At 48.8% G+C, this 15,030-nt stretch overlaps 1 protein-coding gene across 2 annotated transcripts in view; it reads left to right on the top strand.

Moving 5' to 3' along the window:
• Positions 1–3,271, top strand: part of SEMA5B (semaphorin 5B) — a 37,177-nt gene extending 33,906 nt beyond the window's left edge. Inside the window, exons 14-21 of one of the 2 annotated variants that reach the window (XM_040621330.1) lie at positions 14–161; positions 287–512; positions 705–923; positions 1,449–1,511; positions 1,615–1,764; positions 2,025–2,069; positions 2,505–2,710; positions 2,927–3,271. In XM_040621330.1, coding sequence (XP_040477264.1) covers positions 14–161; positions 287–512; positions 705–923; positions 1,449–1,511; positions 1,615–1,764; positions 2,025–2,069; positions 2,505–2,710; positions 2,927–3,085 — 1,216 coding nt within the window. In that variant the 3' untranslated portion in view covers positions 3,086–3,271. Of the gene's footprint in view, positions 1–13; positions 162–286; positions 513–704; positions 924–1,340; positions 1,512–1,614; positions 1,765–2,024; positions 2,070–2,504; positions 2,711–2,926 lie in introns of both variants that reach the window. The other variant, XM_040621329.1, reaches the window with a different exon arrangement.
• Positions 3,272–15,030: the final 11,759 nt, after the last annotated feature.

The following is a 15,030-nucleotide window of genomic DNA, read 5'->3' as shown; positions in this document are numbered from 1 at the left end:
CCCTTCCCCTCAGGTTCTGTAACGAAAACACGGCTTGCCCGGTGCCCATCTTCTGGGCGTCCTGGGGCTCCTGGAGCAAGTGCAGCAGCAACTGCGGGGGCGGCGTGCAATCGCGGCGGCGGTCCTGTGAGAACGGCAACTCCTGCCCTGGCTGCGGCGTGGTGAGACCCGGATGAGGGGGCGCGGGCAGGAGGACGTGCACCCAGGGGAGGGCAGGCGGGGCGGGGGGCGCAGGGCAGGCCTGGGACTGCAGGCCCACCAGACAGCACCCGCTCCCATCCCGAAGGAGTTCAAGACATGCAACCCGGAGGGCTGCCCGGAAGTGCGGCGCAACACGCCGTGGACGCCGTGGCTGCCGGTGAACGTAACTCAGGGTGGGGCGCGGCAGGAGCAGCGCTTCCGCTTCACGTGCCGCGCGCCCCTGCCCGACCCCCACGGTCTGCAGTTTGGCCGGAGGAGGATGGAGACCAGGACCTGCCCCGCGGACGGCTCGGGAGCCTGCGACACCGACGGTATAGGCGCCGGGCCCCACTCCCTCCGAGGCCCAGAGCGCTGGCGCGGGCCTGGGGGGAGACCAGGAGTGGGACGGAGCTCAGGGCGGTGGGTCACGTGGTTTGGAAGAAGCCGGGAGGCCTGTGGGGCGGGAGTGGGGCCGCAGGGTGTGCTGTCACTGAGGCCAGTCTCCCCACCCGTGCCCCACCCAGCCCTGGTGGAGGATCTGCTGCGCAGCGGGGGCACCTCCCCGCACTCGGTGAGCGGGGGCTGGGCCGCATGGGGCCCGTGGTCGTCCTGCTCCCGGGACTGCGAGCTGGGCTTCCGCGTCCGCAAGAGAACGTGCACGAACCCGGAGCCCCGCAACGGAGGCCTACCATGCATAGGCGACGCCGCCGAGTACCAGGACTGTAACCCCCAGGCTTGTCCAGGTGACCCTGCGCTTAGGGAACCCCCATCTAGGAGACCCCCTAGGCCACACCTTGTGCCCAGATGACCTCTTCTTTTTGCCAGCTCTGTACAATGAGCTCTAGAGCAAGTTCGTGTCCTGACTATGGACACAGCACCTTCTCCCACGGAGCAGGGCATTTCCTCTTCCGTGTCACTTTCTTCTCTCCCCTAATGGGTTAGCCAGATAGGAGGTTTGATTTGAGGTGGAGCTGGTTTTTGGTCTCCTCTCCAGCCTGCATTTCCCGCTGCACTCCTGAGGAGGAAGGGCCAGTCCCTAAGGGGCAGATGATGGGGTCAGGGTGGTCCAGGGCAGAGTGGCCTAGCCTGGGATAGGGTAGAAGTCTCTCTTGGGCCCTGCCTGCACCTGCAGTCCTCTTCACACACCTCTCCCCTTGCAGTGCGGGGTGCCTGGTCCTGCTGGACCTCGTGGTCCCCGTGCTCAGCCTCCTGTGGTGGAGGCCACTATCAACGCACACGTTCCTGCACCAGCCCCGCACCCTCCCCAGGCGAGGACATCTGTCTTGGTCTGCACACAGAGGAGGCACTGTGTGCTACACAGGCTTGCCCAGGTATCGAGAACATTGGGCCAGGGCCGGGGGGCCCCTTGGATCCTTCTGATCTCCCTCAGGGGTTCCCAGGGCGGTTAACTTCATCCCAGCCCACAACCCACAGAAGGCTGGTCACCATGGTCTGAGTGGAGCGCATGCACTGAGGACGGAGCCCAAAGCCGCAGCCGGCACTGTGAAGAGCTGGTCCCAGGGCCCAGCACCTGTGCTGGAAACAGCAGCCAGAGCCGCCCCTGCCCCTACAGCGAGATTCCTGGTAGGTCCTTAAGCCAGCACATTCACACCAACCCTTCCCAGCTTCCTTCCCCTTCGGAAGAATCTTAGTGGGTCTAGCATGGAACACCAGGCTGGGAGGTGCGCATACCGGGTCTGAGTGGGGACAGAGTGGAATGAAGGCCCCCAGACCATGTCCCCGGCTCAGTGCTGACCCAGGGGTCCTCCTAGAGATATACCTAGCCCCAGAGGGACCCTTCTTTCCTCCCTGCCCCAACCCCCTCTCTGCTTGTCTTCCTGCAGTGATCCTGCCTGCCTCCAGCATGGAGGAGGCCACCAGCTGTGGAGGTAAAAGGAACCTGCCCCACCTCATGACACTGTCTTTCTACCTCTCCTCCCCAAAGAGGAGACCAGCCCTACTCTGAAATCTGGAGTCTCTCCACTTCCTGCTCCAGAGAGATAAACCTTGTGGAGGTCCCGGCTGCTCTAGACCATGTGTAGGGGAGTCCGGGAGGTTCCGTCTCTGCCCCCCGACTAGGAGGCAGTCATCAAGTGTGTATTCAAGAAGAGTCACCCAACTCCACACCCTCTGGTTGCCTCCTCTGACCTAAACCACAGGTGTCCTGTGAAAGAGGCCCCTGGTGGCAGGCTGCCCAGCCTTCCTGTTTTTGTTCAAAGCCCTTTCCTTTATGTCTCAGAGCCTCCTGCTGGGAGGCAGTCAGGAGTGGAGTCTCTCCTCTTCATGGTGGCCCTTTCCTTACCACTTGCTTCTGCCTCTCCCAGGGTTCAGTCTCATCCACCTGGTAGCCACAGGTGTCTCCTGCTTCCTGGGCTCTGGCCTGCTGACCTTGGCAGTGTACCTGTCCTGCCAGCACTGCCAACGCCAGTCCCAGGAATCCACACTCGTCCATCCTGCCACCCCCAACCACCTGCACTACAAGGGTGGGGGCACCCCCAAGAATGAGAAGTACACACCCATGGAGTTCAAGGTGGGAGGCTTCATAGAGAAGCTGAGTGCAGGGTGAAGGGTGCTGTGGTTCCGGCCCTGACCTGGGCGGGGCTGGGCGTGGGGGAGGGCGCACTGGTTTGTGAACTGTGTCAGCAGCCACAGTGGTTTTTCACTGACTGGTTCCCGATCTGCTTGCCCTGGCCTGTCCCCTTTCTCTCCCTTACCCTTGCTCTCTGGTTCCTTCCTTCTTCCACAGACCCTGAACAAGAATAACCTGATCCCCGATGACAGAGCCAATTTCTACCCATTGCAGCAGACCAACGTGTACACAACCACCTACTATCCCAGCCCACTGAACAAACACAGCTTCCGGCCTGAGGCCTCACCCGGACAACGGTGCTTCCCCAACAGCTGATAACACTGTCCTGGGGACTTGGGCTCCTTGCCTCCTTAAGGCACAGAGCAGGTGGAAATGGGACGGTGGAGCCAGTTTGGTTTTCTCCTTCTGCACTAGGCCAAGAACTTGCTGCCTTGCCTGTGAGGGTCCCATCCGACTTCAAAGAGCTCTGGCTGGCGGTGACCATGGGGGAGAGGGCTGGCTTCCGGCTGGCACGTGGCTGCAGTTCCGGCTCAGCCCAGGTCTCTCATGGCCTCCCTGCGACCCACTACCACGCTGATCTCCCCTGCTGTGTCTGGGCTGTGGACCTCCTGGGCATGCGAGGAACTGGAGAGTGGAGAAGGCAGGACAGCAGGCTCTTAGGCTTGGGCTGGAAACGATGCTCATGTGGCCCTCACGGGCTGAGGCTGTCCTCTCCGGCTGGCCCCAGAAGCTCTGGATTTTCCGCCCAGGGCTGGGCCGCTGTGGTGCTGCCCCAGTGTGATCTGGGGACCAAGGCTGGCCCAGGTTGTTCACCTTTGTCTAGCAGTCTGTACTTTGCCCAGGGACATCCCTCTGGTCAGAGGCAGTGAGGGCTGGGGACTGAAGATCAATCTTTGCTAAGAAGCCCTTTAATCTGGGCTGGCACGGGCCTCAGCTTTGCCCTCAGAATGCAGGAAAGGTGGCCCAAGAGAAAGGGAGGCAGGAGTCCAACCTCCGTGCCACCATGGAGACCATCTTCCAGTTGCTGCTCGGTAGAGCTGTTGGCTGAGACCTGCTTGGGAGTCTCTGCTGGCCCTTCATCTGTTCAGGAACACACACACACACACACACACTCAACATGCTACAGCAACAAAAAGGATGTTGGGCTGTGGCATTATTAAAGATGATATCCTGTCTCCAAATGTAATTGTGTCTTCGTGCGTATGTGTGTGGGCCCCTCTTGGCGTGGGCTAGTCAGTCAGAGCCCCGGGATAATAGATGGTCTTCTCAGGGTGGAGGAAATGTCCACATAGAATTTGACTTTCATAGAGGGTATCTTTCTACTTGTGAGGATATGTACATACACGCATGTTGCTCTAAACCCTTTTTGGAAAAGCGATTAGGGACAAATTTGTAAGTAGGGACACAAGGTACACCAAAGGCAACACGGCTGGAGATTTTTCTGCCCGTTGCCTTAGCAGCTCTTCTGGGCAACAGCCCCAGGATGGAAATGCGTGAGTCCAGTAGGGGAGTATTGATGAGGGCTATTTTATGAGGTATTTATAAGGCTAAGTTTAATAAAAACCAAAACTGTCTGAAAAAATGAATAAACCAGTGAAGTGGGAGAAGCCCAATATAGTTTTTGCTGGATTAAGTAAAAACAACCTCGAAGCCTCAGCCCACCAAGTCAGAAAGACAGATGAGTGGATGGGCATGTTAAATTCAGAGAGCAATGTCCCGGCTTCATTGGTTGGATCAATCCTCCCAGGACTCCTAGCGAATTCTACTTGTAGGTCAGGCTTCAAAGCCTGTGCCCCTAGTGGTTAGGAGGAGGAAAAGAGCATTCCTGGGCCGGAGTGCTGGAATCCCTTAGCTTACTGGGACACATGAAGTAGCAGTGTCCTCAGGCCAGGCTGGGGCCCGATCAGAGAGAGCTCAGGGGACTATGAGTACTTCTGCTTTGGGATTTCTCACTGGGTTCCTGTTAACATAATGAGTCCAGAGCTTGTGGGAGCCTGTGGGGTGTGTTAGATGTTGGGGTCTCTGATTCTCTTGGACCTAGTAGAGGCAGTGAAGCTTAAGAGTGTTCAAGGGCCCAGTGCCTACGTCACAAGGGCCACCTGTATGTCCAAACAGAGGGACTGGACAGGTCTGTAGGAAGTAGTAATGGAGAATACCTAGCTAATGCTCACCCCCTATTGACTGGAATGGCACCAGTGGGAATGAAAACCTATGGGTACAGTGGCAAAACACCACACACACACACACACACCGAATTCTCTTTATTAAAAAACAAAAACAAAAACAAAGCTGTTGTGCCTTTGGACGCATGACAATCAGAATGCATTAAGGGATCCACACTGCATGCAAATTAGCTTGCATGGTTGGCAAAGGCTGCTCCATAGCCAGCCCTGGCCCACAGATGAGGAAGCCAAGGTTGTCCTACCTGGAGGCTGTGTTCTCTCTGGCAGGTGCTTGAGGCCGCATAGATGGCTGCATGGTGTCAGGAAGCTGAAGTATGAAAGAAGAGGGGACTTCTGCAGCCCAGGTGGCTCAGCAAAAGAGGAAGGGAATTGCAGGGTTGGGTGCTCTAGGACTTCTTGGGCCTTCTTGTCTTCGGATAACTCTGTGTGTGCGTGTTTTTGTTGTTAAAGTAATATATGTTTATTGTAGAAAATTTGAAGGATACAGGAAAGTAAAAATATAAGCACAGTTATAGGTAAAAACCAAAAGAGAGACTTAGGGATTTTTAAATGGTGGCGTGAAGACATTTCTCCTCTCAACATCACTCCAAAAGCAAAGAGGACAAAAAAATAAAAGCTGTCACTATTTTCAATAAAACTAGCATATATCTATAATCCCAAATCATAATACTTGAATACAGAAAGCAGATAGAGGAACAGCAAGCACCTGGAAGAGTGGGTATGGGTCAAACCTAAGCATCCAAGCAATTTTAGAAAGAATCAGAAATTGGAAGACCTGATATCAGGGAAGGTGGGGTTAAGGTGGGAGCCTGAAAATGAGGTGTTGGTTGAAAATCTGTGCGTAAGCTTCAGCTAGACCCTCAAGATGACTTCATTCTCTAGTCTTGAAGCTAAGTCACTACTCCTTTGTCTCCACAGAGGGCAATAAGTATGTTCCCTTGAGACACTGAACCAGATTGGACACGGAGATACCAGGCACAAAGTGGGTGTTTGGTGAGGGTCTGTTTGGACAACTAGAGGGTTAAGAAACAGACTATGATTATCGGTGGGATTCAGCAGTTGCCTTTTGGCTAACTCCAAGATTCTGGCAGCCAAGTTTCTCCCCCATCCCCTCCCCTAGGCAGGAGATTGGAAGATGATTCGTTGAAGAAGCACACTAAGTCTACAGAATCTGAAAAAATAAGCCAGCTGGTCATCTGTGCAACAATCCTACAGTGAGGTACGCTCATTAACAAGCAGTGTCCCAGTACAGAGAACGTGCAGTCAGTTTTCAGCGCCTCACTCATAAATAGGAATGTGCAGATAAGGGTCACAGACATCAGAGAAAAAAGTGCCAACATGAAAGAAAGGCCAAGAGGAACTCAATGAAAACAGAGGTGGTATATATAGAGAACATTTCAAAAACACCATAATTCTTCAGAATAAGATATTGCATTCCTGAAATAACAAGGTAAAATGAAAAGGACAGATTAAAGCTCTTAGAAGTTAAAAAAATATGACAGCAGAAAAAATAAAAGGGTTTAATGATAAAGGGAGTTTCCCAAAAAAAGTTGAATGAAAAAACAAAGTAATGGAAAATAGGAGAGAAAAGATAAGCAAATGAGAGGATTGAGGCACCTGGCTGGCTCAGTTGGTGGAGCATGTGACTCTTGATCCCAGACTTATAAGTTCGAGCCCCATGTTGGGTATAAAGATTACTTAAAAAATAAAATCTTGGGGCCCTGGGTGGCTTGGTCAGTTAAGCATCTGCCTTCAGGTCATGATTCCAGGGTCCTGGGATCGAGTCCCACAATGGGCTCCCTGATCAGTGGGGAGTCTGTTTCTCTCTCTGTCCTCCCCCCGCCGCTTGTGATCTCTCACTCTCTCAAATAAATGAAATATTTTTAAAATAAATAAATAAAATAAATAAAATCTTTAAAAAAAATTAGAGGATCAATCCAGGAGGTCTAATAGCCCATTGAAAAATTCACAGCAGGAAATTATCAAAGACTATGGGAAAATTTGCAGAACCGAAAGATAAAGTCTTCAGATCAGTGCCTACAACCAAGAGGCACAAAAACATGACATTTCAAAACAACAACCTCAAAGAGAAGATTCCAACAGACAAAAAAGATTAGGAATATGAATGGTATAAACCTCTTACTAATGAGATTTAAAGTTAGAATGCAATGGAAATTATCCTCAAGATTCTGAAGTAAAAATAATATTTGGTTGTGAATTTTATACCCAGCCAAACTATGAGTCATATGAGTAGAATAAAGATAGACATGCAGAATCTCAAAATATTTATCACACGTACTCTTGTTTCAGTAAAACGAGAGAAAACAAAGAAAATGTGGATCCAAGAGAAAGGGGACCTAACACAGGAAGGGGGTGAGGACCAATATTAAGCTGACAGTCATGCAACAGGCCCAGAGAGCAACAATCCAGGTTAGTGTAGGAGGACAGCATGCATCCAGAGAGAGCCAGGAACAATAACAGGCAGATTATCTCGCAGGTTTGTATGAAAAATTATATGAAGATTTATTTTATAAAACTGTTATTTTAGGGGTGCCTGGGTGACTCCGTCAGTTAAGTGTTCAACTCTTGATTTCAGCTCAGGTCATGATCTCAGGGTTGTGGGATTGAACCCCCATCAGGCTCCACATTTAGCAGAGTCTGCTTGGGATTCTCTCTCTCTCTCCCTCTGCTTCTCCCCCCACCCCATGCATGCACACACTCTCTAAAATAAATAAATAAATCTTTTTAAAAAACTTCTTAGAAAACTATGTATGGAAAGACTTAAATTTGGGTTCAAAGAAAAGTAAGAAAAAAAGACATTTTGTTGGTTCTTACATGATTTGTTAAAAAAGCATTTTTTATTAATATAAAACACACGTACAGAAAAATGACAAAGAACAAAAGTATAGCTTAGTGCATATAGGGTTAATACCTTTGTAATGACCATCCAGGGCAAGAGATAGAACTTTCACAAACACTCCAGATTCCCTTCTGTCCTATCCTCGTCCCAGCCCCCTCCTTCCCAATATGAGATAATTGTTAACACCAGGAAAAACAAGAGCGTACAGAGAAGGGGGTGCAATCACTGTGTATCACTTGGTGCGGCCATGACATTTAGATAACCGTAGTAATTAAAACACTGTATCTGGACTTAATTATAACTCATAATACAGATATAGCACTTTTTTTTTTCATCATGGGGAGGCATCACCAAATGGACAAACTTTAACTTTTGTTGACAGCTGAATGTTGGGTAGATATTGGGAAAGAAAAGAATGAAACATTTTAATTATTTTTTTCCTGATTATAACTATGGTCCATGTTCATTAAAGAAATCTGGGGGAGGGGCACCTGGGTGACTCAGTCAGTTGAGCATCAGACTCTTGATTTTTGCTCAGGTCATGATCTCATCATCATGAGATCGAGTCCTGTGTCAGGCTCCGGACTCAGCGGGGAGTCTGCTGGAGATTCTCTCCCTCTCCCTCTGCCCTTCCCCTATAAAATAAATAAATAAATCTTTTTTTTTAAGATTTTATTTATTTATTTGTCAGAGAGAGAGAGAGCACAAGCAGGGGGAGCAGCAGGCAGAGGGAGAAGCAGGCTCCCTGCTGAGTAAGGAGCCTGAGGTGAGACTCGATCCCAGGATCCCAGGATCCCAGGATCATGACCTGAGGCAAAGGCAGACGCTTAACCGACTGAGCCACCCAGACATCCCTAAATAAATTTTTTTTTAAATTAAAAAAACACTTGGGGGGAAAAAAACCCCAAGAATCTTATAAAAAGAAAATACAAATTCCTCAAAATCCAACCAAGAAATAGCCATCATTACTTCATTATGTTCTCTTCCAGGCATTTTTTTGTAACTGTGTGTGAGTTTGAGAGTGCTTTATAAAATTAAGACACACTACATACATGGTTTTTATTCTGATCTTTAAAAAATTTATTTATTTTTACTTAAATTCAATTAACATATAATGTACTATTGGTTTCAGAGGTATTATTCTGATTTTGATATGTAACATTGTATCCCTATTTCCCCACATCGTTAAACATTCTGTGAGCCTCAAGACCCTTTCACGGGCTGCCCTAGCCGTGGGTCAGGGAGTGGAGAGACAGCCTTGTTTGCAGCTCCACAAGTAGCGATGTATCCCCACCCTTCCCCCTTGAAAGAGAGTTCAATTTTTATATATTTGATTTGTTTACACCACTGAGGAATATTTACTTTGAAAAGTCTGCATAATATTTGAAACAGACTGGCCTAAAACTTTGTAATATAAATTTTATTTCTGTTACATAGATTTATCTATTCTATTACATACATTTATTTTACTCTATTATACAAACATATCGCTCTTTTACATAAATTTATCATAATTTATTGAAACCACTCACTCGTTTCAAAATTTTCTTTAGCAAAACATACTTTTATGGAACTTCTTATCCACATCTCTGACTGTATATCCTTAGGATAAATTCCCAGGAGCGAAGGCTCTTAAGTTCTCTGGCCAGGCCTCTTGCTGATGAGAATACACTCCCTCCAGCAGCGTGTCCTCATTTTCTTATGACCAGCCCTAAGAGCCAACACTGTAAGTGCTGGCCCCTCCAAACCCCGGATCAGGGGCTGTGCACCGACACCTTCCTCGGCTCTCTCGGCGGTCCGACAACAAAGTACTACTCGCAGGCCAACTTTCAGATGAGGAAACCGAAGTTTAATAAATTTAAGTGACCTGCTCAAAATCACATTGCTAGGCAGTGATGGACCCAGAATTTCAACCCAGAGAGTCCATGTGCTTCTTATCAATTTTTTTTAAGTACAGTTGTTTAAATTCTCATTTAAATATATTTCGTGAGTGGTCATTTCTCCCATACATCATACTGGCCATTTGCATGTCTACTTTTTAAGGGAGGTGCTCTGTCCTTTCTCTCTTAAGTGGCGATCTTTTCCCTGCTGCTTCGTGTATAGAGCATACAAAGGAACTCTTGTGTATAAATATATTAATCCTTGGTCAAAAAGATGGAAGTATTTCTCTAATTGGTCATATGCCTGCTTTGAAACACAGATGTTTGGATTTTTAACATGGTCAGAACTACAGATTTTTTAAAAATGAAAATGGCACTGATTTTGCATGCATAACCCTGAAGTAATGAGTCTTGTCACTGTCACCGCCGTGAGTCTCAAGGACGTCGAGTTTGGGGGACACCTTGCATGGTGGCAGTGGCCCTGCACAAGTAAAGGCCCTGGACAAGTTGTTACCCTAAAGAAGTAAAGATAGTTCCAGGCTGGGGAACCATCCGTTTGGGATTTGGCTTAGGGGAGCTCACACCTATGGTCTGTGAAGGAAGAGGATGCCTAAGAGCGAGAAAAACAACAGAGTGTGAGGTGAGAGGTTCATTTCTCGGGGAGAAGGAAATAGAGCCGCGCCCCTACTCCCTGTCAGGGCAAGGGAGGTTTCGATGAAAAACAAAACCCAGGGCTCCTCTCTTGCATGGCAGAGACGGGCCACACTGGGGGATGGTTATGCCCAGAGTACAGGGCCCCCTGGATCACAGCTGTGTCTCTGAGCAAGGAGACGATCACCCCACATAGTCAGTGAGGTGCTGTTGACAAGAAGAGGTACACCTGGGCGAGGGTCAGATCTTCTCTGACAAGGTGCTGGCTTCCAAATCCTGATTCCAAAGTCATACAGCACAATTCAATCCTCTATATTCAAAATGAAAATCTAGGGACGCCTGGGTGGCTCAGTCAGTTAAGTGTCTGCCGTTGGCTGCGGTCATGACCTCAGGGTCCTGGATCAAGTTTCGCATCGGGCTGCTTGCTCAGCGGGGAGCCTGCTTCTCCCTCTGCCTGCTGCTCCCCCTGCTTTTGTTCTCTCTCTCTCTGACAAATAAATAAATAAAATCTTTTAAAAAAATTTTATTCTTACTTGGTACGTGTCATCTGGGGACAGAGGATATTGACCCACACTTGTTCTGGCAGCTTGCAGCGGACAGGCACCTGTCCTAGTGCCCACGCTGAGTGTCCGCTGTGCGGGAGAGTGGTGCCGGGCAGACTGTCGAGAGCTCAGAGTCCGAACTTTACCACTTACCAGCTGCGTGACCCCAGCAAATCTCTTCCTCAGTTTGGGTTACAGTTTTCTGGCCTATGAAATGGAAGGGTTGGGCCCAGAATCCCTGCCAAATTCTATGATTCCCAGAGCTTTTGAAAAAATCCCGTACACGGTATTTTTTCGTCTGCTCTTTTCTAGCCAGGTGCTCTGGTGTTGCCCCGGCGTGGCCTTTCTCTGCCGCCTATAACTAGTCTCAGACTCTGCTGTGCTACTCAGGGCTGGGCCATCTGCTGGAGAAATCAGGCTCCCTGAACTCACTGTCCTCACACAGAAACCAGGGAAAATGTCTTTCTTGCAGAGCCAACTGGATGAATGTTGTTTCCTGGAATGGCAACATTCTAAAGATTTAATGTACGTGTGTATATATGTACGTATGTATTTTAGAAAGAGAGCACGCATGCAAGCGGAAGGAGGGGCAAAGGGGGAGGGAGAGGGAGAGAATCTCAAGCAGACTCCCCTCTGAGTACAGAGTGTACTGCGGGGCTCGATCCCATGACCCCGAGACCATGATCTGAGCCAAAACCAAAGGTCAGATCCTCAAACGACTGAGGCCCCCAGGCGCCCTGGAATGGCAACATTCTAAAAGGGGAGTTTCTGTTAGCTAAGAGACACCCAGCTGTTAACACCAAGCAATGCCTTCTTGTCTTGGTCTGCAGCCCTGTGAGTTCCTAAGCCTTTCAGTCCCTGAAGAGAGCCTTTCAAATGGTGGTCTCTATGGCCCTGGGCCACCTCCCAGGCCCAGCTGCTCCAGTCCCAGCCTGGCCCTCTGCTCAGGTCATCCTGTGCCTCCAGTTACATTACTAGGTCACCCCAGATGATTCGCTGGAGAACCCTTGCAGGCCATCTGACATGGACTCAGGCAAAGTCTCTCTCCTCATCCCGAGCTGCCACCAGGATGACCCGTGCTTAAGGAGCTGGGGCTCTAATTCCGTGGCTGTGCTGACCATGCTGGTAACTGCAGGGAGGGGTTCAGGCCTCACGGTCTGGAGTCATATCTCTGAAGTTATTCAAAACTCATCCCTACTCACAAGGTCCTTCCAAACACTCTAAAAGAGACAGTTTGGGGTGTCTGGGGGGCTCAGTCAGTTAAGCTGAGCCTTCAGTTCAGGTCACAGGGTCCTGGGATGGAGCCCCGAATCAGGCTCTCTGCTCAGCAAGGAGTCTGCTTCTCTCTCTGCCCTGCCCCCACTCATGCTTGCACATGCTCTCTCTCTCTCTGAAATAAATAAATAAAATCTTTAAAAAACATTAATAAAAGAGACAGTTTTCCCTAGGACTGTACCCAGAGTCCAGAGGCTAATGGGACACAGCAGCACCCCCCAACATACTTGGGACACTGAGCACTCAGAAACACAAGGCTCTACTTCCCCCACCCCAGTAAATCTCCCTGATTTCCCAGAGGAGTGGGCCCCAAATAGCTCGTGTCACGAAACTCTCCCAGATGTAACCAGGGATAACCAAGACAGCGCCAGATCCCCACTTGACCATCTGCAGCCTTGACCCACAGGGTTTCTTTGCTTGAAGGTGAGCTCACAACTTCCCTTCAGTATATATTTTTAATGAATTACTTTAATGAATATAGCAGGTGTTTAAAAGGAATACATGCATGGAGTAAAAACAAAACAAATCAAAAAACAGTACTAAAAGATATCCAGTGAACACCGGGTCTCCGATTCTTGATTCCTGGGCCCCAAGTTCCCCTTCCCTGAGGTGGACAGAGGCTGGCAACAAGACACATGCAAATGTGTACATTTGTGTGTGTGCACATTAAATGCACCAGCCTGGCTTTCACCTTGACGTTCAGCCAAAAACTGGCCGCCAGCCGCAGCTGTGGGAAGTCTAAATGGCTGACCGCGTGCTTCGCCGTGGTTTACAGCACCCCTGAGTCTGTGCCCGGTCAGTCCCGGCTACACAGGTTGCCGCTGGATCAAATCTGCATGTCGACTCCCACGTGGGCACAGGGCATGCCTCTCCGATTTACTGTTAATGCAGGACACTCACCATAAAGGTCTAGATAATTCTAGAAGTGAAAATCAGTGTTTCTCATATTCAAATTCTGTCAGTGGAACGATATACGTATGTTTAGTGTTGTAAAAGTAAAATGCCGCAATAATTAATGATTGTGAAAGCTGCTAATTTTACGTTCACACACACGTGAGCACTTCAAAATAGCAAATAAACAGGAGAAAGACTGAGGGTTAAAAAGAATACTGCAAGAGGGGCGCCTGGCTGGCTCAGCTGGCTTAGCGTCTGCCTTCGGCTCAGGTCATGATCCCAGGGTCCTGGGATCGAGTCCCACATCGGGTTCCCTGCTCAGAGGAGAGTCTGCTTCTCCTTCTCCCTCTCTCTCTGCCCCCACCCCTGCCCACTTAGGCTAGCTCTCTCGCTCTCACTCTCTCTCAAATAAACAAATAAAATCTTAAAAAAAAATAATACTGCAAGAGAATGTGAGTAGGAGAACTTTAGGAAGAACATTATGGGGTTTGTGAACCAGCAGATGTTAAGCAATTTAAAATATTACAGGGCAGAATAATAGAGATTTGATTAAATAATAATTCTAATATTTGTCAGCTGGGTTGGCGTCTCTCTATAGCATTCATTATGTTAAACAAAATAACCTTGAAGCAGTATGTTTAATTTTGGGTATTTAATTCCATTTAGGTTATGAGTCTTTCAAGAATAAATTCTGCTTGGGAATTTACATCTTAAGAAAATGGATTTTAAAAAAAGAACGTCAGCTTTTTTATTTCAACATCTCATACGCAGAAAAAATTACCAAATCGTGTACAATATCTATGATGAATCACCTTCGATCTAGACAGAAAAAAGAACATAAGGGGAATAGAGAGGAGAAAAAAAACAACCCAGGAAAATGTAATACCCAAAAACTATCTGGCTTCTCTACAGTTCTCAGTGATGAGAGCGCCTACTTTGTGCCACCAAACCGCGGCTGACCACGCTGACCAACCTCGGCTCCTCACCTTCGTGTGAAATCTAAAGTATGACCAGTAGCAATTTGAACAGCAAACTCGTAAGAATCATTTCATTCTTTGGGATGAAATTTCAGATTCTTCTTGCATCCCCAAAGTCTTCTGAGACGGCAGCCAGTGGCTTTGGCCTCGGGCTGAGCCCCCGCCGACGGCAGCATGGGCTCCGGTCTGTAGGACGGGCAGCGTCCAAGCCGCTCGGCGTCAGCTCGCCCGTCCGCCCCTCTTCCTGCACAGGGCTCCACGGCCATCTTTTTCCTAACCACTACACCCCACTTATTTAACCAAACCCCAGTCATGGGATTTCTGGCGGTGTTTCAGTCTTGTTATGAACAATGGTGCCAAGTCGACCCTTGCATGTACACAGCCAGAAAGGCAGAGTGAATTCCTAAAAATGACATTACTCAAAGAGTCTCCATATTGGATACATTGTCCAGCTTACTGGAACATTGCATCACACTTTCTAGTTTTTTCTGTCTCTTTTAGAGCTAATTCCCCAGTTTTAATGGTAGGGCTCATTCTGGGGGGAAAGACAGCCAGTCAAGGTGATTTCAGTGGCCCTTCATCTCCAAGGAGCTCCCTTCTTGCCTACACGACCCTGGTCACCCGGGGCACCTGGTCAAACCTCTCCTGAGGGTCCCATCACATCTGTTCTTCTTGAGCCGTCAAAGCTAGTGTGCCAGATGTTCTAGGTTTCCTGGGTCCCTGTTCTCCAAAATAGCACTTGGATAAGCCCCTACATCAAAGCTCCCTGGGATACTAAGACCGACCCCCCCCCCCCGTCACCTTTTTCCTTACTTCAGGAGTTGGGGAAAGGCCTGAGGTTTCTGGAATTCCTCCACGGCTCCTTCATGACCCTCTACTTCTAGTACTTTGATCTGAGCAAGAAGCAGTTTGCCTTCTGCTGCTTAGGGCATCTTTGTGGACTTAAAGTTCTTGTGTTTCTTTGATCTTTATTTTAATGTCTATATAGGACCATGTTC

The sequence above is a fragment of the Ursus maritimus genome, unplaced genomic scaffold (genome assembly GCF_017311325.1).
Source record: "Ursus maritimus isolate PB19 unplaced genomic scaffold, ASM1731132v1 scaffold_4, whole genome shotgun sequence".
Lineage (NCBI taxonomy): Eukaryota > Metazoa > Chordata > Mammalia > Carnivora > Ursidae > Ursus > Ursus maritimus.
The sequence above is the reverse complement of the archived record's forward strand: the minus strand, read 5'-3'. Positions and strand labels throughout refer to the sequence as shown.